The sequence below is a fragment of the Mercenaria mercenaria genome, chromosome 19 (genome assembly GCF_021730395.1).
Source record: "Mercenaria mercenaria strain notata chromosome 19, MADL_Memer_1, whole genome shotgun sequence".
In the NCBI taxonomy this organism is placed as follows: domain Eukaryota; kingdom Metazoa; phylum Mollusca; class Bivalvia; order Venerida; family Veneridae; genus Mercenaria; species Mercenaria mercenaria.
Window position 1 is genome coordinate 32,618,233 of NC_069379.1, and position 26,049 is coordinate 32,644,281.

Below are 26,049 nucleotides of genomic sequence, written 5' to 3' on the forward strand. Positions count from 1 at the left end.
TACCGTTAAACATCTTTATTTCCTACAAATTGAAGAGTACATTATACGTTCATGCAACATACAAGTACAATAAAGAATATACGCCTATTTACACAATGCAGTTGGGCTATAACCCTCACAATACTATGCATGCAATCTATCAAATATTAGCAGCTATATCATTAAAACGCAAGGAAAAAAAAGGAATGTCACATGTTCAACAATTTGTATATATGCTAATGACTGTAGAATATAAAATACGATTCATTAAAGAAATATCACATAAGTGAAAAGCATTTACTTACATATTTACCAATACATATACTGTATTTTATACAGTAAAATCTCTGAAACACCAGACCCTGTTCGGACCAAGTCAGAAGTCTCCAGAGGATTCCGGTTTTAGAAGATTTTGCAAACATTTCTGAGAGAATTTATATATGCGTATTCTTATTTATTTCATCTGACGTCAAAATATACAGTGTCCTTCATGTTTTTCTTTTCAAAACATTTATTTAGCACCCTGTTATATTTTAAAATTTAAAATCAATTTTAACAGAAAACATCAATTAAATTGACACCTTATAATAAAAAGAATGTTTCTCTTATCGTGTGGATATTAAAAGACTAGATCTTATAGATCTTGGAACAAGCATCATAAACATAGCTATATTTAGTCATTAATAAGAACATTTATCGTTTTCATATTCTTGAAAAAACTGTAAGTTTATGAAAAATCACCTGTACAACAACAAATCAATTAATTAAATTTTCCCTGTAAGATGAAGATATTTTTCACTTAATAGCTAACATACAAAATACAAACACATATAATTTTTTTACACCTATTAAGGTGATTTATAGTTGCTAAGCAAAAAATGTCACCTGTTTGAGATTATGTTTTTAAGATCAAATCAAATTGACAATTTACAAACGTTTGACACTTACTGTCCGGTTTTCAAAGATCTTTTTATTATATTTTTCTCTGTGGTCCGGTTTTCAAAATTTGAACAGAGTTTGAACAGAGTTTCTCGTATTCAGACTGTTTGTCACATTGAATAAATAAGAGAAAAACTTGGGACTTTGAAAATCATCCTAATTTCAGAGGATTCCACTTTTTGGAGATCCCGGTTTTCGAAGTTTTTACTGTATATCTTCATATTTACGTATATAATAAATATTATAAAGAGATACAGAAACAAAAAACATAGTTAACAGTATAATAGACATGTCATTTTAGCATTGGACATACATGTAATTGACAAAGTGCTTATTTAATATTCACAGTGCATTTATTATTATTATTATTATTATTATACCAGATTTATATAGCGCCCTTTTCATGATCAATTTCACGTTCAAAGGCGCTTTACATAGTTCAAATGCAGCCACACAGGGCGCATAATTCATCCTCTACTAGTACAGACACAGAGCGATCTGACCAGAGGGACAGAGTGAGACAAAGCCCCCACGACAGAGAGATCAGAAATCAGATACAGGCTTGTCCGGCTAACTTAGCCTAGCTCGTTGCGAATAGACAGCCTGGTTCTTTAACGTGCCCAGTGTATAGCACTGATACACGCATTTATGCCATACAGACAGGTAAGATGACTAGAGTGATCCATTTGTATTACCCACCTTTACGTAAATTAAACAGCATAAACAATGGCACATTTAGACATTTATCAAAATTTTCAAAACTAAATTTGAATGAAAAGTTAAATCTAAGAAGCAGAATGGTGCATATTCAGTTTGATTTCAGATCTGTTGGGTGGTAAAAAAAAAGTGTGCGACCAGCTTCACGCTGTAGCTCCGGTGGAAATGGTATTCAGAAACATTGAATAAAATCTTTAATTTAAAATGAATGGAAAGAATTAACATGACTTTATTGAGCAATATATGACATAGAAACGACAATAAATAACTTTTTGTTAACATAGAATGTATTTTTAAATATATACGACCGAGCTTGTCCGCTTTAAAGTCTTACATTGACAAACGACAGATCGTTTCCAGTCCCTAACATTTGACTTGCGGGTGGTTGGTTTTATAATCATCTACAACTTTTTTCATAGGGCTTGTTGATTTTGAAGATTTTGGGAGAAAAGAGACACTACCTCGGAGCCTATGAACCAAGCATGCCGTCACCTTAAAAGGGGATATTTCATACAGAATTGCTTGCATTTCCGTTTTCGTGTAAGTGTTAATATCGCGCTTAAGTTTGGTTGCTACCAAGGTTTCATCGCCTGTAATTTTTTTCTTCAATACTTTTTCTAATATTGCTCTGTTTTTGCTCAAATGCTCAATATGACTCTCCAACAATGTCCTTAATTCAGGTTCAGAATTCTTCGTCAAGTCCGGAAAAAAATCTTCCATCGCCATGTCCTGACTAACACTTGTAAGGTACTGTAGTATGTTGGCCCTGTTGATCAGCTGATACACATGTTCACTTTTATGCAAACACTCAAGAAAATACGATCCTGAAGAATACCTAAACGCTGCTTTTTCTGGAAGATAAAAGGTAAAGAAAAGTCATGTAGAGTTCAGATTCAGACCTAAAGGCTAATTTTTCTGGAAAAAATATTGCAATTAATGTAGTGTTCAGACTGATTTTCCTGGAAATATATGGCAGTTAATGTAGCGTTCAGGCTGATTTTCCTCGACAAATATTGCAGTTAATGTAGTGTTCAGGCTGATTTTCACTGGAAAAATATAAAGGCGATATGACAGCCTAAAGATGGAGTTTTAAATGATGATTTATCTGGAAAATAAAAGATAAAGCTGGTTAAGGTAGCGTCCAGAGGAATTCCCGAACGCTGATTTTCCCAGAAAAATGTAAAGCAGGTATAAGATGAGGGAAGAATAAAGGCTGGGTTTCCCAGGGAAAATATATCGCAGCTAATGTAAGGTTTAGAGGGGGTCATAAGACGGGTATGTCATTCAGGAGTCACATGTCGGGAGTCATAACAAGAGGGCCAAAATCACCAGAGGTCGCTCACCTGAGAAACATACCATAACAGTGTAGATATGCTTGACCTAGTGATTTCATGGAAACAAATATTCTGGTAAATTTTCATTAGGATTGGACCCGAAATAAGGCAATCATTCTGACTAAACTTTATGAAGATTAATTGAAAAATAAAGCTTCTATCGCATACACAAGGTTTTTCTTTAACAATTACGGTAGACATTACAATCCTAATATCACACGCCAAATACCAAGGCTCTAGCTATTATTGATTCAGAGAAGAAAACTGACCACGTCCCCTGGCAGCAATGTTTTTTTTTGCATGCATCGGAACAATCTTGGTAGAGAGTCACACAAGAACCATTTGTGTAAAATTATATCCACACTATAATGTGACCACGCTCTCTGGCGACCATGTTTTTTTGACGGATCAAAATAATTTGAACAGTCTTTGTAGAGGGTCACACAAGGACCATTTGTGTAAAATTATTTTAAAAGCGGGCTAGCAGTTTCACACAAGAAGATTTTTAAAATTTCCAATGTATACATATAGGAAAAGTGACCACGTGACCACGCCCTCTGGCAGCCATATTTTTTGACAAATCAAAATAACTTTGACAGACTTGGTAGGGGGTCACACAAGGACCATTTGTGTAAAATTATTTTAAATCGGACCAGCTGTTTCACACAGGAAGATTTTTAAAATTTCCACTATATACATATAGGGAAAGATGACCACGCTCTCTGGCAGCCATGTTTTTCGATGAATCAAAATAATTTGAACAATCTTGCAAGAGGGTCAAACAAGAAGATTTTTTAATTTTTTCACGATATACATATAAGAAAAAGTGACCACGCCCTCTGGTGGTCATGTTCTTTGATGAATATAGATAATTTGAACAATCTAGGTAGAGGGTCACACAAGGAGCATTTGTGTAAAATTATTCTAAAATAGGGCCAGCATTTTCACACAAGAAGATTATTAAAGTTTCCATTTTTGACGAATTGGTATAATTTGAACAATCTTGGTAGAGGGTGACGTAAAGACCATTTTTTGAAATTATTTTGAAATCGGACTTTTGGTTTAGGACTTTTCGTTTGAACTTTTTCTATTTTAAGCAGATACGGTTAGTAGTCCCAAAAAGTAAATGTCCTGAAAACTAGAAAGAACAAGAGCTGTCGAAGGACATCAACGCCCGACTATTCAACAGCCTTGTCAACAGCCTTGTCAAAGTCTGATGTATCGGGTAAAATAAAAGCTACTTTAGTAGGTATAGCCAAGACAAAGCCAAAAATAACTATGAAAATAAAACATTTTTTTCAACAGGAAGTCTCAATGGCTGCTGAACCTAGAAAGTAACCTCGAGTCCTAAATGTTGATTGATTTAGGAAGAGAACAAATAACAAATATTGACAAGTACAGGTCCACGAGGAGGCCAACAATTTGGTTTAGACTTACATAATATAAAACAGTTAATCTCTTTTACATTATTTGTATACCACACATTATTTTTAATGTCACAAAGACACAGTTTTATAGTTCATATGGCGCCTTACCAGCTTTTGATGAGCCCCCTCAAGACATTATTTTAGGCACAAGCGGGCACCCGGATAGAACCATCGGCCTTCCGAAAGTCAGTTTAATGACATCCTCACATGAAAGATTTGTACACTCCAAGAGAGTTTTTGAACCCACAACGCTTAGGGGCAAGTGCTTATCAGTCAGCGACCGTAACCATTTGACCACGGATACCACTCGTTATTTTGCTGCTAAATAAGAACATTAAATCCAACATGTACGGCTTCTGTTCCCACAACAAAAAATGAAGCATTAAAATATTGTACGATGCCATGAATTTATGAACGGTATCATACTTAGTAGAGTGAACAAATATTGTACTTTAGCTTACTAGATGACCACTCAACCAAATCGATTATATATAAAATTGGAGGTTACCTGGCATAACTGGGTACATGATCAGAAAATCGTTTGGACAATTTATTGGGGTAACATCAAACGGCAGGGGAGACATTCGTGTACTTGAGTACTGAGGAAGACAACCCAGAAAAGCTTTTTTTAATGCCTGTCCATCTTCATCAGTGTCGTTAATCTTAGCTTTACCTTTCAACTTGTTTGGGTCTGAAAGAAGTGAGAAAAGACGACGGCTTAAAAAGAAACATATAACCATACACATAGCAATTTCTACAGAGTGAAAAATACACACGAACATCCAAGCTCTGTTGTCCAATTCATGAGGTCCCCACTCGTTTTCCTTATTACTTTTTGAAAGCCTAAATAACTGGAGTATCTCCACCACCTAGCGATCTCTGTTTTACTATAAGCACTAAAACAACTTCCATCATCGCCCGTGTGATAAACCCAGACAAACCAGGGTCTCCGAGTTTTGATATCATTCTCAGATCTTCAAAATCTCATTGGTTGCTTCTTATTTGAAAACTGACCAATCACAAGGCCGCATTCTGCGACATGCCTTCAATATCTGTTTTTTAACTATTAGCCAATCTTACATAACAAATTCCACCATCAATTTTCAGGGGGAAAGAAAGACAATTTATCTCAAGCCATCCGTCATTTCAAGCCGTAGATTTGCATTACTAGCAGTGCAAAGAAGTTTCTCACACACTTGTTCTTTGTAAATAACATGTTAAACATCGAACAAGACACAGTAATGCAATAATATTTTATTCATTTAACGACATTTACCAATTTTTAAAAATGATATATAATATACATGTAATTGTGTTTTGTTCTTGTGGACGAGTTCAACTACTACGAAAGTATACTTCTGAAAAGAACACAATCCAGGCACATTACTACCAAATCATATGTAAGCCTCCGCTGGTCTAATCACAAGTAGTCCACCTGTACGAAAAAAGGACATGTTTTACAGCTGTAAAACGTCTGTAAAAGACCTGTATTTTGAAATTACAACTGTAAAAGACCTGTATGTGGAGAAATGATCAGAAATACAGTTGAAAATTTCAGGTGTAAAATATGAAGGTCTCAATTTACAGCTGTAAAAATTTTACTGTTGAAAGTTACAGCTGTAAAATGGTCATGTCTCAAAATTACAGCTGTAACATTTTTGGAGGGAAATATGAGTATTGTCAGCCATCTTTAGTGCATTTTGGCAGGATATAACTGAAATTCACAAAGACATCACATCTTGTAAAATTTTGGAATTTAAAGCGGTATAGAGTAAGTACATATGTTTAATTATCTATTATAGTTGTAAAAGGACATGTATAAGTACATACATTAACTATTTACTCTATACTGGAAGCCGATAAGTTTAAAGGAAATAATTACAGAATTGTCATATGTTTTCATGACTGACAAAGAAAGTTTTATAAACAAAATCTGCATATGTTTTACTTTGTATCCTACTCTTGAATTTTGCTGTTGCTATACTGTAATCATACCATATATACTTTACGTACTAGATCTTTTATTTTGCCATTTTCATAGTAATTGCTACCTTATCTAGAGAATTGCAATTCATCTTAAAACTTTTTGCACCTATATTTTCGTCCCTTAAAATAATGCCCTCTATTTCAACACCTATAATATTTCTACAGCTGTAACTTTTGGGCAATTTTACAGCTGTAACTTTTTTTCTTTTTTACAGCTGTAACTTTTTTTACAGGTGTAGCTCATTTGCATATTTCGAACTGTTTTACAGTCGTTTGACAGCTGTAAATTGAAATCTACAGCTGTAAAATCAGTGTTATTATATAAAATCTACAGGTGTAAATTTGGAATAAGCATGACTGTTATTTTGAACAAAAATACAGGTCTTTTACAGCTGTAAAATTTCGTACAGGCTGAAACATGAAAAGTGCTAATATTCGTGCCCATTCTCATTAGCATAGTGTTTTCTTTTACTCTACTATGTTTCAGTATGAATATGTTGCATTCTCCTATCGCATGCTAGTTAAAAATGCCTCCGTAAGAATTTTATATGTGTCGAAAAGAAGAGGAAAGAACCATATTCAGTTGGTTGTATTTAATATACTGTAGTATTTTATACAAAAGTTATCATTCCATTTTTATTTTTTTCTATAGTAGCGATATATTTCTCCATGGAAATATAAATCTTTGAAACTCTGTTATGCTAGAAAATGCCGAAAGACAGTTACAAAACAAGTAGATTTAATATGAATTTAGGGACAGCAGAATTTAATTGTACGTGGAGTGTTCGATATGAATTGCTTATTGTCCTCTAGCTCGATATCCACGTGGGGCACGACAAAAACCAATACCTACCTGTATAGGGTTATTCAATACCTACACAACGATGTATAAAAGTACATGTTAGACTAAGTGTAAGACATAAAATTTGCCATTTGAATACACGCAATCATTGACCACTGTAGTAAAAATGGTTGGTAGAAGCGTCGACAAGAAAGATGAAATACGGGCTTACACCAAAGTTCGCTCAAAACTTGGTTGTTCTTTGAAGCAGCTGATGACTGAACTTTCTACTGCTTATGGACCTTCTTGTATGTCTTATGACACAGTTCGGCGGTGGAAAAAGAAATTTGAATCTGATCTGGTGTAGAGTCCATCAAAAATGCACCGAAATCAGGTAGGCCAAAATCTGCATCTCGTAAAGAAATCGTTTCCAAAACAAAGGAAATCATTGAAGGAGATGTCAGATTTACAGTTCGTGATATTGCACTAAATGTAGGCATATCACTATCAACGGTTCACCTTATTTTGAAGAAGCATTTGAAAGTCAGAAAGATTTCTGCTAGATGGGTGCCACATCTGTTGACTGATGAGCAAAAGAGGCAACGGGTTAAAGTGGCCAAAAAGCTGCTTCAAATGTTTCCAAAATATGACAAAAAGCAGTTTGCCAATGTCGTCACAGGTAATGAAACCTGGGTCCATTATTTTGAGCCCGTCAGAAAAGTTAGCAATAAGATCTGGACCACTAAACACAGCAAACGCCCAATAACTGCCAAACGTTCTTTGAGTGCAAAGAAGGTTTTGTATGCAATCTTCTTCTCTGGTGAAGGAGTCGAAATAAAAGTACCGGTGAAAAAGGGCAAAAGCATCATCGGAAAGTACTACAAAGACGTAGTACTGAAGAAACTGAAAAAGTATTATCAGAAACGACGCCCTGCCACTGGTTTTAAACATGTCCGTCTTCTACATGACAATGCCCCCGCAATAGTTACGGCGTTTTTGAAGAAAGAAAAAGTAACTGTTTTGCCTCACCCCCCGTATTCCCCAGACCTTGCCCCATGTGATTTCTTTTTGTTTCCGAAATTGAAATCATTCCTTGCTGGGCGGAAATACCAGTCCCGACAGGCACTTGGATCTGCCATTCATCAGTACCTTATTACTGTGCCCAAATCAGCGTACCGTGACGCCTTCAAGAAGTGGATACATCGGCTGAAACTTTGCATTTCTAGCCACGGGGAGTACTTCGAGGGCATGAAATGAGCCCTTTTGGGCTAACTTGAAATTTGAAGTCTCCAGATAGAAATAAGCAATTATTTCGAACATCCCTCGTACATGTATTTTGTCTTACAAGCATTCTTAACAGCGTGGGAGCATTATAACAAATATCCTTTTATCTTTTATATCGTTTTTATTAATTATATCTATTCAAATCTTTCGGCTACCGTATTTATAAACAAGACATCGCAAACTTATTCTTTTAATGCACCCTTCGAAGAAGGAGGGTTATATTGTTTTGCAGGTGTCGGTCGGTCGGGCGGAATGTAGACCTATCCGGCCACTTTATCAGGATATACACTACATTATAAATGAGTTTTCATGCGTTTAAATCTGAGTTTTCATGCGTTTAAATCTTTGTCTAACTTCACCAAAGCCAAGTATCTACACATACCATATGTATGCATGTATTCGAAAAGGTAGCCGACTGAAAAGGCTTTGTCAATAATGATAAAGGCTAGTCTCGACTACTAAGCCGGTTGTATCAAATGACCACACAAAATGGTGTCAAAATATAATTTCGTTGTCAATTCTATGCATGCACTGGCCATAAAATATTTTTAATATGATCTGAATTTGACCTTGGTCACGTTCCATTCCTATTGTTCACAAAACAATTTTCAGTTTTTATATTAACTAAACTTGCACACAACTTGTATCACCATACACCATACCATAAGATCTCGGTTCCTTTCTTGAACCAACCAGATTTCATTATGGGTCCCAGAGTTGTGGCCCCTTAATGGAACAAAATTAGCTATTTTGACCTTGTCTGCACAATAGAAGCTTTATTTATGATTTGATTTTTACCACGTCACACACAATATGTATCACAATAAGATCTTGGTTCCATTTTTAAACTAGCCAGATTCCATTATGTGTTCCAGATTTATGGCCCCTGAAAGGACAAAGCTATTGTGACCTTGTCTGCACAATAGGAGCTTTACTTATCATTTGATTTTAACCAAACTTTCACACAACCTGTATCACCATAAGATCTCGGTTTCTTCCTTGAAATGGTCAGATCCGATTATGGGTTCCAGAGTTATGGCCCCTGAAAGGGCCAAAATTAGTTATTTTGACCTTGTCTGCATAATAGCAGCTTCATTTATGATTTGATTTAAACCAAACTTGCATACAACTAGTATCACTACAAGATCTTGGTTCCTTTCTTGAACTGGCCAGATTCCATCATTGGTTCAAGAGTTATGACCCCTTATGATCCCAATGAAGATACTGATTTGAAATGTGATTTGTGCCATCAGATGGACTGGGACAATCAGGGTAGATAACTTTTGACTGAATTTATGACAAATAATCTCCCTTTATTTTATGTAATTTATAAATATATATATCAGCAGCATCTAATGGGATTGGTTTTAAATGTTATTTCAGTCTTCCAGGGTAAAGAATAGTCATGTTAGTACAAACATGCAGCATTTCAGCCTAAGACCCTCAAACTTGGTATAGAAATTAGCTCTGACTAGGTCAATAGGGACTGTTACAAGACAATGTTTAACCTGATAATATTTAGTGTGTTGTTCGATTTGCGAGGTTAAATAACGCCAAAAATATGTCTCTAAATAAAAAAAAACAAAATGTTAAAGCATACTTAATCATTGAAGATCCCACTAAAAGCAAGTAAAATGCAATAGAGTATTTAGATGACATCTGAATATTGCGATTACATGTTTTAACAATAGCCTGTTCACTATTAATATATTTTCAAACGTAGGTATCGCATAATAGCAGATATTTATATCACAATACACTAAGTTGTACAATGAAGGCAAAAGTTACGACAATATAGGTGAAAGAATCATATATACCCTTAGTATGTTTTCTTTTTTGCGAACCTTTAAATATTTAGAGAGACCCCTTACTGTAAGTACGCAGTCCGCTGTCCGCAGTCCGCGTCAAAGTAAGTCGAAAATCTCTAATAGGCATAAAGCAAGTATCATTTTGTTTTCTTTATCTCAAACGTTCAATATGTTTGTTTCTTTTTCCTAAGATAATATGTGTCCTCGTGAAAGGTTAAATCAAATTGTACTTTGTACAAGTGACACGGTATTTGTTAATAGACAAACTGCAATGTTAACTAACAGTCAATGAGTAGGGCAGCATTAAGGCATACAGTTAATGACATAAAAAAGAACACAACCTACATAACCTGCCCACAAGTCCACTGAAGGCCTAGGTTATAACACCAGAAAATATTTGTGAGGCTACAGACTTGTTAATTTTGAGTGGTCAAATATGAAATCAAACTAAAACCTGCTTCTTTGATATGACACATCGAAGCAGTAAAGTAATTTTGTTTTTGCCATGATTTTCCTGACTTTTTAGAGCAGTTCAGACTGTTTATTTGTTTGTTTGTTTGTTTTGGGTTTAACGCCGTTTTTCAACAGTATTTCAGTCATGTAACGACGGGCAGTTAACCTAACCAGTATTCCTGGATTCTGAACCAGTACAAACCTGTTCTCCGCAAGTAACTGCCAACTTCCCCACATGAATCAGAGGTGGAGGACTAATGATTTCAGACACAATGTCGTTTATCAAATAGTCATGGAGAACATACGCCCCGCTCGAGTATCGAACTCGCGACCCCGATATCCGTAGACCAACGCTCTTACCTACTGAGCTAAGCGGGCGGGCTTTTTAGACTATTTTACGTAATCCATCGGGTCGAGGTGGTAGAAGAAAAAAAAAGACAACATATTACAGCTCAGAATTCATTGACAATTTAATATGTCTTTGACAGCACATTTGTCTAAATGTGCGAGGAATCTAGAAAGTACTTTTAGTAAAATGACAGAAAATTCCAAAATATTTAATGGGGGACGTTTCATCAAATATGTAATTAATGTGAAGGGTCTTCAAGTTTGTATATCGCTAGCGTTTATTTATGACTGGAATATAGCAATGACTAAACCGAATTCGTTTTTAAAAATAACTGATGTAATAATAAGTTATAAAAATATTTTAATATTTAGCATGTTGGCGACACGTGTTATGTATATGTTATTCCTACTATAGGCTTTACTTGATTGATGAGTCACTGTTTTGGGATATCATGTAAAAATAAGTTCACAATTCTACGGTATTCCAGAATGTTCTACCAAATACCAATAAACAGGGCGTAACAATAATTTTTTAAAGTCTGGATGTTCTGTTACATAAAAGTTCAAGAACCTTCCAGGATGCATTAAATAGGGAGCTGATTTAGGACAGAGTAGAACATACAGTGACAGATATTATTAAAAACTGCCCTGTATGTTTAATAACAAACTATTAGCAGTTTGCATATTTTACATTTGAAGGATTTACATTAATGAACTTTTTGGATTTAAAAAATTATCTTTGAAGAGTGAATTTGTATTCTTTGGACATGTATACTAAATTCATTTTTGACCAAAGTACTTGGGAATTTATGCTGATTGGATTTAAATTTGACCAGGACAGGGTTTGGACTATTTTTGCACATTAGATTGGATTTTACGGCTGTTTGACATTTTTAATTTAAAGGTATTTGAATTTTTATTTTATGAAAATAATTTTGTTATTGTAAATAGCTGCTGATTTGTTTTTCTGTTACATTTTTCTTACTATAAAAAGCAAATGTTACCTTCTGTTGTAACACAAGTAATTCCATGGGAGTGGCATACTTTACTTTGCAAGTCTTGCCATTGTTGATACAATTCTTTATACTCTTTAGTAACGTCTACGTCTGTGTATTTCCAGATTTTGTTCAGTTGCCCTGTAGGATTTGACGGTGGCGGCTTTTCAACAGAGAGAGGATAACCCGGGTCAAAGTTTGCGTACCTTCTGCGGATGGGACTGTTACTAGACCCTCTCGATCTGCACGCCTGTTGGTAGACAAAACAAGTCGTTAGATACCCGTGGTCAACCCAAATGGAATGATCGCTATTCCGGAACATGTTTACGAATTTCAGCGAGAAGTATTACGCACTGATTAAAAACAAAATCTGGAACATAGATATTATCTTAATAAAGACATATGACATTTTTTTCACAAACAGGACTATTTGGACCTAGACATGGAATCGTGTGAAAAATGGAAATCAATACATTGTATCACGTGAAAACTGAATCAAGACCTTAAATCGTGTGGCGGTTTCTACCAATGCACTTTATTGGGCGAAGATGATTTCAAACAAGACATAGCATCATGTTTTGACTTGAATCCCTTGATGACATAAACATCTGTGTGAAGTTGGCAGAATAGCAGAATAGCAGAATGGCAGAATAACTCCAGCAAAATAGCAGAATTGCAGAATAACTTCAGCAGAATACCAGAACAGCAGAATAACTCAAGCAGAATAGCAGAATGGCAGAATAATAGAATAACTCCAGCAGAATAGCAGAACAGCAGAATAACTCCAGAAGATTAGCAGAATGGCAGAATAACTCAAGCAGAATAGCAGAATGGTAGAATAACTCCAGCAGAATAGCAGAACAGCAGAACAACTCCAACAGAATAGCAGAATGGCAGAATAACTCCAGCAGAATAGCAGAAGAGCAGAATGGCAGAATAACTCCAGCAGAATAGCAGAAGAGCAGAATGGCAGAATAACTCCAGCAAAATAGCAGAAGAGCAGAATAACTCCAGCAGAACAGCAGAATAACTCCAGCAGAATAGCAGAATAACTCCAGCAGAATAGCAGAATGGCAGAATAACTCAAGCAGAATGGCAGAGTAGCAGAATAACTCTGACAGAATAGCAGAATAACTGAATACCTTCAGCAAAATGGCAGAATAGCAGAATAACACTTGCCGAATCGCAGAACAGTAGAATAACTCCAGCATGATGGCAGAATAGCAGAAAACTGAGCAGAATGACAGAAGAGCAGAATAGCAGTATAACTTCAGCAGAATGGCAGAAAAGCTAGCAGAATTGCAAAATTGCAAAATAGCAGAAAAACTCTTACAGAATGGCAGAACAGTAGAATAACTCAAGCAGAATAGCAAAATAACTCCAGCAGATTAGCGGAATAACTTTTCTTCATTTTACCTCGCATTTGAATGATAATTTAAGTTTGTTTAAGTCTATATGTGTGTACACAGTTTACCATAATTTGTTAGAAAACCAGTTTTGACATTGAAATGAACAACTTAAAGAACAGCTTTTATGCATCATATACCTCTCGCTTATTACCTCGCACAATTAAAATTAGCCTAAGCTTGAAACTAATAGAATAACTTCAGCAACGTAGCAGGCAAACTCCGGGAGAATAGCAGACTTCAGGAGAAGAGCAGAATAACGCCAGCAAAAAAGCAACAGAACATCAGATTAGCAAGATAAGTTTGATTTCATTAAGTTTGAAAGCTATGCCTTTTCTCTCATTTTTAACACTGATATTGTGACCTTGGTCATATTTGCTGATTGAGTTGTTCCGAGAATCTCCCGATCTGCACGCCTGATGGTAGAGAAGAATAAGTTGTTATAGTGCAAGTGCCAAAACAGAGATCACTTTAAATGGAATGATCGCGATGCCCCCGTGTGTTTCCAAAATTCAGCGTGATGTTATATTACATAAATGGAAACATAATTATTATCTTAATTTAAACACTGTATCACGTGGCATGACTTTGTATAACATGATTATTTGAACCATTGTTTTGTATCACGTGGCATGACTTTGTATCACATAATTATTTGAACCAAGCTCTTGCATCACATGGCATGACTTTGTATCACATGATTATCTGAACCAAGGTCTTACATCGCGTGGCATGACTTTGTGTCAAATGATTATCTGAACCAAAGTCTTGCATCAGTGGCATGACTTTGTATCACATGATTATTTGAACAAAGGTCTTGTATCACGTGGCATGACTTTTCACACATGATTATTTGAACCAAGGTATTGTATCATGTGGTGATTCCCTTCAATATAGTGTGTTACGCTGGTTTGAATCACGTTTTGACTGGAACTACATCACGTGATAACATGAACTAAGTCATTGAATCACGTGATGATTGTAGCAAGTGATTAGCAGAACTAATTACATAGAGAATGTTTAACGTTGGTAAACTTAAAACTTTACGATGTATAGATAATACATTGTAATTTTAAGTTCTGTAAAAATTAAACATGTTATTGTAGCCAGTGGTAATTTGATCGAAGACAACGTTGGAACAAAAAGCGGCATTATATAATGATTTGGTGATTTTGAGAAAACAAGAAGCTGCATTCAATAAACGTTTGATGCCCCTGGTGGCATCCTTGTCGATATAAGGCAACCTAAGTCCAAAATGAGGTGAAGTTCAAGGTTAAGGTCAAACTGAGGTCAGGTGATGTCTGAAGATGAGGAATGGTCACAGGTTGCATTTGCATTACTATCAAGTCATTCTAGTAAGGGGTATTGATGCTAGACGAAACGGTCCCATTTGGTTAAGCTCGTACGGACGCACGAACGGACGGACATGACGATCATTATATGCCTCCCGCATAAGTAGATGCCAGGGAAATAAAAAGAAATCTTTGACATGGGATATTAAATAACAATTCACATTTCGAACGCGGCAATCCTAGAAAAAAACTGTAGGGTGTTTCGTGACGCCATTTACCTTGGGCATTTTCTGTACCAAATCTAATCGCAATTTGAAACATACCAAATCTTGCCGCTTCTGACCTATTGTGAATATAATGTGTGAATGTATACACATAAATAGTACTGTTATTAGTCTTACCTGGATGAAAAATAATTTCGGCTTTCCAGCCAACCCACGGGTTTTGTCATTATTAAACATGTCAACAATATCTTCCACGAAAATCTCTTCTTTGTCCTCTCCCTGTACAGCGTGTTTCCAAACTTTCGCCGCTGGGATTTTTCCTGTGCCTTTCTTCGAACCAGCTATGCAAGGAAAACTTAATTATAAGTTTATTTTATATGAAAGTAAATATCCCACCATTCTGTAATGCTGAAGAATCGTACGACTGCTAAAAATATGTGGCAGTTTGAAATATTTCAAAGTGCTCTATCATGCAGACAGTCGACGTCATTTACATATTGCTCAATTATTTACTTGGTGAATTATTATATTTTCTTAAGTTAAACATGCGAAACATGTGAGAGATTTTTTTCGTTCTAGTTGGAAAATGCGGCTGTCTTTCAAGAATCGAATGGATATAAATCAAATGCAAACCAGTATATAAAACAATTTAAATCCAAAATTGGTTTTTCTTTGCAATTGAAATATAAATGGTTGTTGTTTTGATCAAATGCCGAAATGTTAATGCCTTTTTCATTTTTAAGTCGATTTTAAATTTTGTTTTCACTAACTTGAATGATTTAAGAACAAAGTATATTCTATGTTTACCACATGCATATGTTTTCATCCCAAAGTAAGCCAGAATATAATAATACATAGTGAATTATGCGACCCCTTTCTAATGATATAATCATTTATGTTCATACTCTTGCTTGTGTGTAAAATGAGATAAACAACAACAACAACAACAACAAAGCATGTATTTCAGGCATTCAACATCTACACATGATTCAAATTACGTCTTCTGAAAAGAAGATGCTTCACAAATATAAGCCACGTTTAAAAGGTGAAATTTATTTCTGAGGCACAGTCAAAATGGAAGACCGTGAATTGTAATTGTGGTGTATGACCTAGACTCCCAGGATTTCAGCAAGGACTGTATTAAAATGAAGAACCGCCTGATACGTGCTTTCCAAGGCAAAATAATTTCCACAATTTTACGGATTTAATTGTCTGTATACCTTTTTCCTTCTCTACTTTGATTTCTGCACCATGTGTGCTTATTACGAGCACAAAACAGTCAGAGTCTTCGTTTTCTGCTGAGCTGGCAGCTGAAAGAAATCAGACTAGTCATTGAAATAGTATCTGTTTTTTACCATTCTGAAGATTCAATCCTTGTAAACCTTTTTTTTTTGTATTTTTACATATTTCATCTATATAACTTTTAATTATATGTTCCTTCTTTTTTGTGCTATATCTTTGTAAGTGCTACTTGTCACAGCAAACTGCAAAAACTGTCCTATCAGCTAAATAAAATGCAGTTTACATCCACAAACTGTTAAAATGATGATGACATAGAAGGTTATTCAACAGATGAATATAGTCAGGACGATGATGGCACTATTGATGACAATGATGAAGATACCGCTGAAATATCTGAAATTACCAGACCTCCTTTTTAATCATATTATAATATCATGCAAACGCGCATTTTTTTTTCAAAACGTAAATCAAACACAAAGTAAAAATGTATTTTAAACACATTTTTAATTGTCAGTATGTAAATCAAACACATTGTATTAATATACTATAAACAAATTAATCGAAGGAAAACCTTTCTGCAATTCAGTTTTCATGTCATCAGCTTTCAAGTTCTTACGAATGGTTACTTTGAAGTCAAGCCGTATGAACAGTTCTTCCATCATCTCCAAGTCTTTCGCGCACCCCTTTCTCTCGATGACGTATTGAATCTTCCCGTCTTCTTCTTTCTTTTTCCAAATAAACTCATTGCCGATGATTAAGGCACGACCTCTGTATTTGTGACCAAAATTATACTGGAACGTCATGGTGAATTACCTACAAACAGTATGATTACCCATAAAGACAGCAAGGACGCAAACATTAATTCCTATTGGATGTAGACGCACATTGAGTGTATAATATAGTGACTAATAGTAAGGGTTAGGTTTAACATAAGTTTATAGTGAATCTTTCAATGCGTGTGTTCGTTCAATGTTGAAGAATTAATGCTGACCCAGACTGGATAAAACGATATATAGCACCTCAAATGAAAATAATGATAAGAATAAACATTAGTAGTTTACCAGACAAATAATTATAATAGCAATTTTAACCCGTCTCATGCTGGACACGATTGATTCTGCCTTTTGGACTAGTGTAGATCATGATAAGCCTGCACATCCGTGCAGTCTGATCATGATCTGAACTGTTCGCTATTCAGTCAGTATCTTTTTTGTAAGCTTTCCTTTAATAGTAAATGGTACTGCCCATATTGAAAGATGGACTATATTCATAATTTATAGAAATTTAGTAGGGTAAGGGTTAACTAGGGTAAAGAAGTTATGCCAGAACATGGAGTGCATTCCGAAATTCGTACCTGTTCGATAGTCAAAACTATTTTCTATACAAATATACATCAAAATAAACAGATTTCTACCATCTCTACCGACATTTTACCAGGTCGAAAATCTACGATTGCACTTTATAAAAGTAGATCTAGTAACGCGTTTTTAAACCTCATATATGTTATGTATTCAGTATAGTAATTGTATCAATATTGACAATTACGGGGGCAAGGGACAGTAAATTTGAAAATTCCACAAATTTGTGTCGATACCAGTACGAAAGAATCATTTAAAAATCCAACCGAAATGGTAGAGAAGTGTACAGCGATTGTATTGCATATACTTAGTACTTAAACCTATGACAGAAGGTAAAGCGGTCTCAGGTTAACCTGTTTCAATTGATGTTACATCTTTACATAGACCTATGTTATATAATAAAGTCATGCATAGCTCATCACAATGTTCGTTAAGATAACAACTTAAATACTTAAGATCAGCTGTTTTCATTGTGAAACAACAACAACAATAACAATTTTATGCCGATACTTAATTCTGCTTAGACCTTATCGGAGGGAAGAGAGATATAAATGCATGTTTGTGTGCCATATGTGGAGATTTTTTGTAAAGTTCGAATTTTTACCTGATGCATGAATTTGCACAAACTACAATTGTTCAATAAAGTCAATAAACTCGTATGTGTCATTAAAAGCCATTAATATTACCCCCATACATAAAATCAATATATATTTGTTCATAAGTTTAAAGTTATAATCCTGTTAATAATCACCGTTAAAATAAAGCAAATAACTTTGTAGATTTGTAGAAAACAGTCTGATGAACAAATTCGCCCGTTAGTTAGACTTGGACGGCCAAATATTGTTGAGATACGAATGGATATAAAAATGAAATATTTAATGACCAGCTGGTCACTAATTCACTCGCCAGGCTTCACTGAATTCCGTAAACCAACGAAGACAGTGTCACGTGACAAAAATTTTAATACGTCGAAAACAACAATTGCTGATCGGCCGTGATAGGATTTTGTGTAAAGACGGCGGATAATTTAAATGCAAAAAATTACAAATATTTTGCTTTTCGATGCCATTTCTACAGACAGTATATTAATCTTATAAAAAAAGCCTGTTCATAAATAAAATGAAAGGCAGTTTACCAGAAAATGCGATACGAATGTGGTTTTGTTTCTTAAAATAGATTAGCGTGACTCTTTGAACGGTCCCGTACGAACAATCATTTAGCGTGGCTCGTAATACGGCCCCGTACGTTTCACAATCAATTTGTTTACACCTGCACAGTAGTCCCTAGCTAAACGTTCAGCTCAGAGATGTTTATATAATATGCTGTTACGGATATCTGAGCTAAAATAAATCCCGTACTGACACCTAACCAGGAATCGTTCCAGAAGTCTGTCACGCTATAATTTTATCAAATGCAATGGGCTCATCTTTTACTATACAATATTTCTAATCAAATTTCCTTTTGATCTGGCATAAATAATTCATGCAGCATAATTTGAACACAAGTTTTTAAATTGGTACCCCTGTCTGCAATATTTTGTTCGTCATTGCAGTTGTCACCCGATTTTGAAAAACCAATAGGCGGTAGAGAATCTTTATTTATTCACATTTTCTGAGAAATTATATGTTGTTTTATAGATTTTATGTGATTAAATTAAATTCATAAATAGGTAAAGTTTTGATACTGATTTCCAAGAATAACCACGTGCTCTGAAATGTTGCACGACATCATGAGTTTCTCACGAGAGACTGCGCGAGATGTTGCTGTTTGATACTGGTTAGTTAAACAAATGGGGTTTCGCCATAACTTAATGAATGCGACCATCAGTGAATGCGACCATCAGAAAATAAAAACAGTGTCAGTTAAGTTATGTTAGCCAGAACTAGATAGACCCCATTGTCAATGACTGACTGTTACTGGGAAGCGACTGTCTGGTCGACACTTTGATGATTAAGCCTTTATTGAAAACACAAATTAGTGTGCACTATTTAAATCAGCACTATTATATTACAAGTTACAGGTTAAAAGATGATAAAACATATATTTCAGGTTTGAACATCAGTAATCTAGGCCACTCCTGAACTCATTAAGAGTAGCACAAGATTTAACATGATGTGGTAGGTTGTTTCAGAGTCTAATGGTTCTTGGGGGAAAAATGAGTTCTTGTGATAATGGGTGCGAGAGGAGGGAATATAAACGTGAAGGTCCTGAATGTCTAGCCGGTACTGGTGATCTACAACCCCCCCCCCCCCCAAAAAAAACACAATGGAATGACGGATTTTATATAAAAGAATCAGGGATGTAGGGATGTGAATTTTCTCCTTTTTTTAACGTTTGTCAGTACAGTTAACTTTTCTGTGATGCTTCATCTATAGACATAGTTGATTTGAACATATCTGGCGGCAGTCTTTCGTACTCTTTCAGTTCCATATGTTAGAGATTGTTAAACGCAAAACAGTTGAGCAATATTCCAATTATGGTTAAACATGTTATATACGGAGTTTCTTAAATTTGTACATTTGTTTGATCATTTCTTTTCATGTATTTAAGGGTCTTGTTTGTCTTTTTTTGTGATCTAACACTGCTGGTTCGCCTAAATATTAAGCATTTTATAGTTTTAAATTCATGGATATGTAGCTTATAGCGAAAAGCAATGTTTTTTTTATTTCTTTTAATATACTCTAATCACTTCGCAACTCCTTTGACTGGGTCTTTTTCCAAAGCTCTAATTTACGGAGGTACTGCTAGAGAGTCTCACAATCATGCATGATATTTATAGTGAGGTAAACTACTGTATCATTAACAACGAGTCTTACGGTGCTTTTAAGTGAGCCTGGCAGGTGACTGGTATGTTCAGAAAAGGCAAGGCCTAAGGACATACCCTTGTGGTACCGCTGATACCAAATGTGGTATATCTGATTGAAGACCTTTTGTGTTCGTATTTAAAGAAAATATTTAATCCACATGTATGTTTTTTCTATATATACCTAATTGGAATAGCTTGTAGACCAGACGATTGTGATCGACTTTGTCAAATGATTTGATAAAGTCCATTACTATTAGGTCTGTCTATTTACTAGCTTCAGTGTAATCAACAATTTTTTACTAAACTTTAATAATTGAGATTCACAAGTTACAGTGCTTTGAGTGGAAGCCATGCTGGAAGGAATTAAGCAAATTTTATTATCTAGATAATTAATAATATTTAACATTCAAATCTTCATATGGAACAACATACATAAATAATGCAACATTAGAGTTAATTTGGTTTGTTTCAAAGTTTAACTTAACATTGGATGTAACATGAAAAAGACGTTTAAACATACGAACAAAATAAAAAATCTCGGCCAATATCTGTAAACAGGAACCAACGCATAATATGCAAAACTGCACCTAAAAATTGTAAGTCATATCACGTTTAATCAGAATCATATAAAAGATGAAAGAGGATTTATCCAGAAATGGAAAACATAAAATTCTATGCACCACTTGACTGCTAAAGACAGGTCTGCGGGAACTTCTCGAAAATATATGTTTCTAGACCTGATACATTTTCAATTATAACAATCCTATTATCAATATAATCTTTAAGAAATGTAAAACGACTAAACAAAAGTGTAGGCCGAGTATATAGAAAAACTGAAAATAATCAAGGTGTCATAACTCCGCTAAAACAACATTCAATTTCACATGCACAAAGTGATCTGCTACCTACCACACAAATCCCCACATAACGGTTTACATAGGTTAACATTTGAAATACTTCAACTTCAGTTTGAATTTATGATAATGAATAATAAGTTTTGATTGTTTTCATAATTATTTTAACGAATTAGACTAGACTTAAGAATAGTTCTGAGCTTCCGGTTGGGCATGCGCACATACAGATATGAAGGTAACCTACCTCCTTTAGAGTAGTTCTGAGCTTTTGTCGTTTATTTTTAAATCTGTAAATAAGGAATTTGTGGACAATAATAACTCCGTGCTCGAATGGCTAAGGCCAATCATTTGACCCTCATCGATGTGGGTTAGAGTCTTACTTGGGGCGTAGAATTCTTCACGTGAGACCACCATCCAACTGGGTTACGGACGGTTTTTTATTCTACCCAGGTACCCGCCAAGTAGGAAATAATGTCCGGAGGGATACCTTGGGATCTTCATTCACCATAAAGAGCTATAAGGTCACCACATGACCAGCAATTAGTCTGTGAGACGTTAAACCCAACAATAACAGCAACAACAAATAGTAATGAAAAATAATAATATACTTCCGGACATGTCCACTTTACAATGTTGTAATATAACACGCATCGCATCTTATCATCCGTCTTCAACCAGTGGTTCATTATTTTTCTTGCTTAATGTATTGTACAAATTAAAGAATAAATAAAACGAAACGAAATACTTCCTTTGTAGCACTTTTTCATATCTAAACGAAGAGCGGGAAATTAACGTCCGTAAACAGAAAAGACTGACACGCCATTTTCGCATGCAAAGCAGGCGGCTCTACGGCACTAGTTGTTTCATAGATACGTTATGATCAAAATATGTTTTGTTTGAATTTACATTTAATTGACAAAAAATGATATTTTTTTTGTCAAATAAAAAATGGATTTTCCACATGAGACAATGAGATCAACTGCACTGTTATCGTTTCCGCTTGTGTAGCTTGCATGTGTCCGTCTGTTCTAATATATTTATATATTTCGGTATTTTACCTAGATACATGGACATCAAATATCACAGATTTGTTATGCAGCATGTTAAGCTGATTTCTTAGGTATTTTTTTTTTGGGGGGGGGGGGGGGGGGGGGGGGGGGGGGGGGGGGGGGGGGGGGAGGGATTCGCTCAGCCAGACTTAGACTTATTACCCTTAATTTAGTTAAAATATGCGTTAAGGATCGAAATGTTTGTGTCGCACGTTTCTCAAAAGTAGTTGACCCTTATTAATATGTTGTTCAATGCCTGAAGGTACGCACCTGGAGTACCAGTTTGGGATAAAGAATCAAATATTTTCTTTTCAATTTTCAATGATATTTTGTAGTATCCATAATACCTCCACATCTCTCTCCTGACTCACACTCCAACCAAATGTAGTATTAAAGTTTACTTCATCAAACATCACAAAAAAACCTCTACAAATTACTTTGTAAATATTTTCTACGTTTACTAATTACCTGCATTTACAATAATTACGCATAACATGGTGATACGCTTCCTATATCACTTTATAAGTTTGGTTTTAGATTTAATGTCAAATTATCATGTACGAGGGGTGTTCCAATAATAATGTCATTTGCCTTTGTTTTGCTAAACTACAAGTGTTTTCGTCATTTTAAATTTCCCTGGCCCTCAAAATACTCTCCACCTGCCTGAATACACCGTTTGAGTCGCTCAATCCAACTTTGAAAGCAGAGTTCATACTCTTTATTGGGAACACCCATTAGGTACTGATAAACTGCAGACCCAAGGGCATTACGCGACTTGTATCTCTTTCCAGACAGTTGGAATTTGAGTTTTGGAAACAAGAAAAAGTCACAAGGGGCCAGGTCTGGTGAAAATGGAGGATGCGGAAGGACAATAACTTTTTCTGATGCCAAAAACTCGGTCACAAGTCTAGCCTTATGAGCGGGGGCATTATCATGCAAAAGCCGGACGTACTTGAGTCCTGTGCTTGGGCGGCGGCGTTTGTAGCAGGACTTTAAAATTTTCAGAACAACATTTTTGTAGAACTTTGCTGTTACCGTTCTGCCTTTTGGTACCGGGATTTGCATTACTGGTCCCTTATTATCAAAGAAAATCACATACAAAACTTTCTTTACCGTGCGCTGTCGCTTGGCAATACTTGGACGTTTTGCATTTTTAGTGGCCCAAATTCTGTTTGAACATTTCCGCTTTGGCTCAAAATAGTATACCCATGTCTCGTCACCAGTAACGAGGTTGTCAAAAGCTTTTTTGTTATATTCGGGATACATTTTGAGAAGCTTTTTAGCATTTGCAACACGGGTTCTCTTCTGTTCGTCTGTTAGCAAATGGGGTATTCATCTTGCATTTATTTTCCTGAGTTGAAGATGTTTCTTTAAAATACTATGAACTCGTGCTAAAGAAATGTTCGTCAACCGTGCTAAATCCCTCACGGTATATCGGGCATCTTTTTTCAACATATTACTGATTTTTTGTATATTGCTTTTCGTCGTTGTTGTTGCAGGACGACCTGGACGAGCAGCATCTTTGACTTGCTGCTGACCGGTTTTAAATTTGGCAACCCACCTACAAATAGATCTGTGAGACATTTGACCCTCCCCATAAATGTCGCACACCTCACGATGAATATCCATAGGCTTTATGCCCAGTAACGACCGACCTTTTATATAGGCCCTAAATTTCAAGCACATTTGTAGCTCTTCTACCAGTCATTTCATGTATAAAGTAATGAATACGCTATAAAGCAATGTACACTGTATCAATGTTAGTGAAATTGTGAGCGAGATTTTCACCTGTGTAATGCTTCAGTGATTATTCTATCGGCCCGTTGTGGTTTAGAGTACATAGCGCACGATATTCACGAAATAATGCACAAATGACATTATTATTGGAACACCCCTCGTAAAACAACCTATCTCACAAAATGCAAAACTAGATCTCACAGAGGTATGTTTCTTAAGTTTAAACAAAATTTGGATATTGCAGTAAGAAGAGTTTACCCTTAATACATAGATAAGAAAATAAATTCTCAGAAATTCAAAACATTGGCTAATATCTGTCAACGAGAACCAACAAATAAAGTGCTAAACTGTACGTTACAATTACAAGTTCTATTAAAGATGAATTAGAATCATATTGTTACATGACCAGTTATGCATTTTTTTCTCTATCGGTATTAAGTAATCTATGTGTTGTTCTTATGTATTTCCTACGTTAATTCCCTAGCGGCCCGTATTTCAATATCCGTACATTTTCTAGGGATAGGACATATATAATCATTTATCTGTCCTATTTATTCATGACTAAACGTGGTGTCGGGCCTCAAACGCATTTAACTTTCTAACATTTTTACAGGTAGTTGTTCCTTTTCTTCAGTAACATTAGTGAATAGAATATTAAGAAAAGGCTCTTTTCTTATTCTTGTCTTACGACAGTCTTATAAGAGTACTTTGCGTGTATTTACAAAACTCAAGATCCACCTATTCGTAGCCATCAAACCCAGAGAGTAAGAACCCACACCAGTCTGCTAAAGGAAAGTCGACCGGGACTTCTCGAACGTGTTTGCAACTACACCCCTTCACTATTCTTACTAAAATACGAATTAAACAAAACCAGGAACTAAAACTTAGCTCGATCTGGTAACTCGGCTAAAAGTAGTCTTACCTAATATCGGGATAGTTAGCGCTACTGCATCAACTACATACCAAAATATGTTTTCTTACATAGTTTTAACAAAATTCAATGAAAGACGTTGGAAAAACAAGCTTAGCCTTACTTTACTCCAAATCAGTCGTCATATAAATTCCATTAATTGGCTCAACTTGTCATGGTACAGTCAAAATATTCAGAAGAAGAAATCAGAGGCAAATCCTTTACTTGTACTTAAGTTAAAATCTCATAACAGTTATTAATACAAGCCGAGCTTGGATGAGTTTACTGCCTTTGCAATCTTAAAAGTTTCTTCAGTAAAATAAGTCCTAGTACGTTACAACACACTTCCATAAGCAAATAATATTAATATATATATGTAACACGTGTGATATATTTATTTATTTTTTATGACGATGACAGGAGGATCGTTTTTAAATTTCTAAAAATCTGTCTAATGTCACTTTTATGACATTTGACAGATTTGCTGATGTTGATATAACTCATTGCCCAATGCATTTGTATATGTTACTTTTGTGTTCATATTATTGTTTTTATGTCTAATAACAAATACAATAAAATACTGTTAAATTAAACTATACTATGACATTAATGTAAGATCCATTGATTAAAGTCAGGCAAAATGACAATTTCGAAGCTTTTTCTCAGTTTAATCAAGAAATTTAGACCATTTAAATAGATCCTGTTACCATCGTTGGTGTTCTTTACACTAACGTATACTATCAATATGTAGCAAGTTGAAATTATAAAACACAGAAAGTATAAAATCTTATCTAAGTTTATGATAAAGACAACTTTTATCACTTACCAATAGTTCTTGCTTCAAGAGTGTTTTATTCCAAACATTTAGAGCTCTGATCACACAGTACGCAACTTCCTTAAATTACACACTTTAAGTTTACTGCTGAATTGTAAAACTTACCAATCGGCGCACATTTACGCGATAGTCAAACCTCTTTTCTGAAATATTGACACTTTGTTGCAAACAGATACAACCAAAAATTTTTAATATTTTACATTTTAGAACAGTTTTAAAAGCTATTGAAAAGAAAACAAACGATTTTACATGCGCAAAGTGTAACCTCGATGCGCTTGTTCTAAT

The 26,049-nt window shown here is 35.1% G+C and overlaps 1 protein-coding gene and 1 long non-coding RNA gene across 3 annotated transcripts; one reads left to right on the forward strand and one right to left on the reverse strand.

The window, feature by feature from the left end:
* Positions 1-25,907, reverse strand: LOC128550924 (uncharacterized). 2 transcript variants are annotated; one of them, XM_053530994.1, is made up of 7 exons: positions 25,756-25,907; positions 16,787-17,028; positions 16,194-16,283; positions 15,151-15,314; positions 12,061-12,301; positions 4,905-5,087; positions 1-2,486 (listed from the first exon to the last, which is right to left on the reverse strand). In XM_053530994.1, the coding sequence occupies exons 2-7, from the start codon at positions 17,016-17,018 to the stop codon at positions 1,999-2,001; spliced, it is 1,398 nt and encodes a 465-aa protein (XP_053386969.1). In that variant the 5' UTR covers positions 17,019-17,028; positions 25,756-25,907; the 3' UTR covers positions 1-1,998. The 2 variants fall into 2 exon arrangements, with proteins under 2 accessions (XP_053386969.1, XP_053386970.1); XM_053530995.1 differs by lacking the exon at positions 25,756-25,907 and adding an exon at positions 25,054-25,075.
* On the forward strand, positions 11,612-12,375 carry LOC128550926 (uncharacterized). Its single transcript, XR_008368563.1, has 2 exons — positions 11,612-11,960; positions 12,177-12,375. It is a non-coding gene; the product is annotated as an uncharacterized LOC128550926 (long non-coding RNA).
* Positions 25,908-26,049: the final 142 nt, after the last annotated feature.

Coding starts and splice junctions, on each gene's coding strand:
- LOC128550924 (XM_053530994.1), bottom strand. CDS start 17,018: ATGACGTTCCAGTATAATTTTGGTCACAAATACAGAGGTCGTGCCTTA. Junction 15,315..16,193: donor CAAAGTAGAGAAGGAAAAAG/GTATACAGACAA, acceptor TTCCTTGCATAG/CTGGTTCGAAGAAAGGCACA. Junction 2,487..4,904: donor CATGTACCCAGTTATGCCAG/GTAACCTCCAAT, acceptor TTTATCTTCCAG/AAAAAGCAGCGTTTAGGTAT.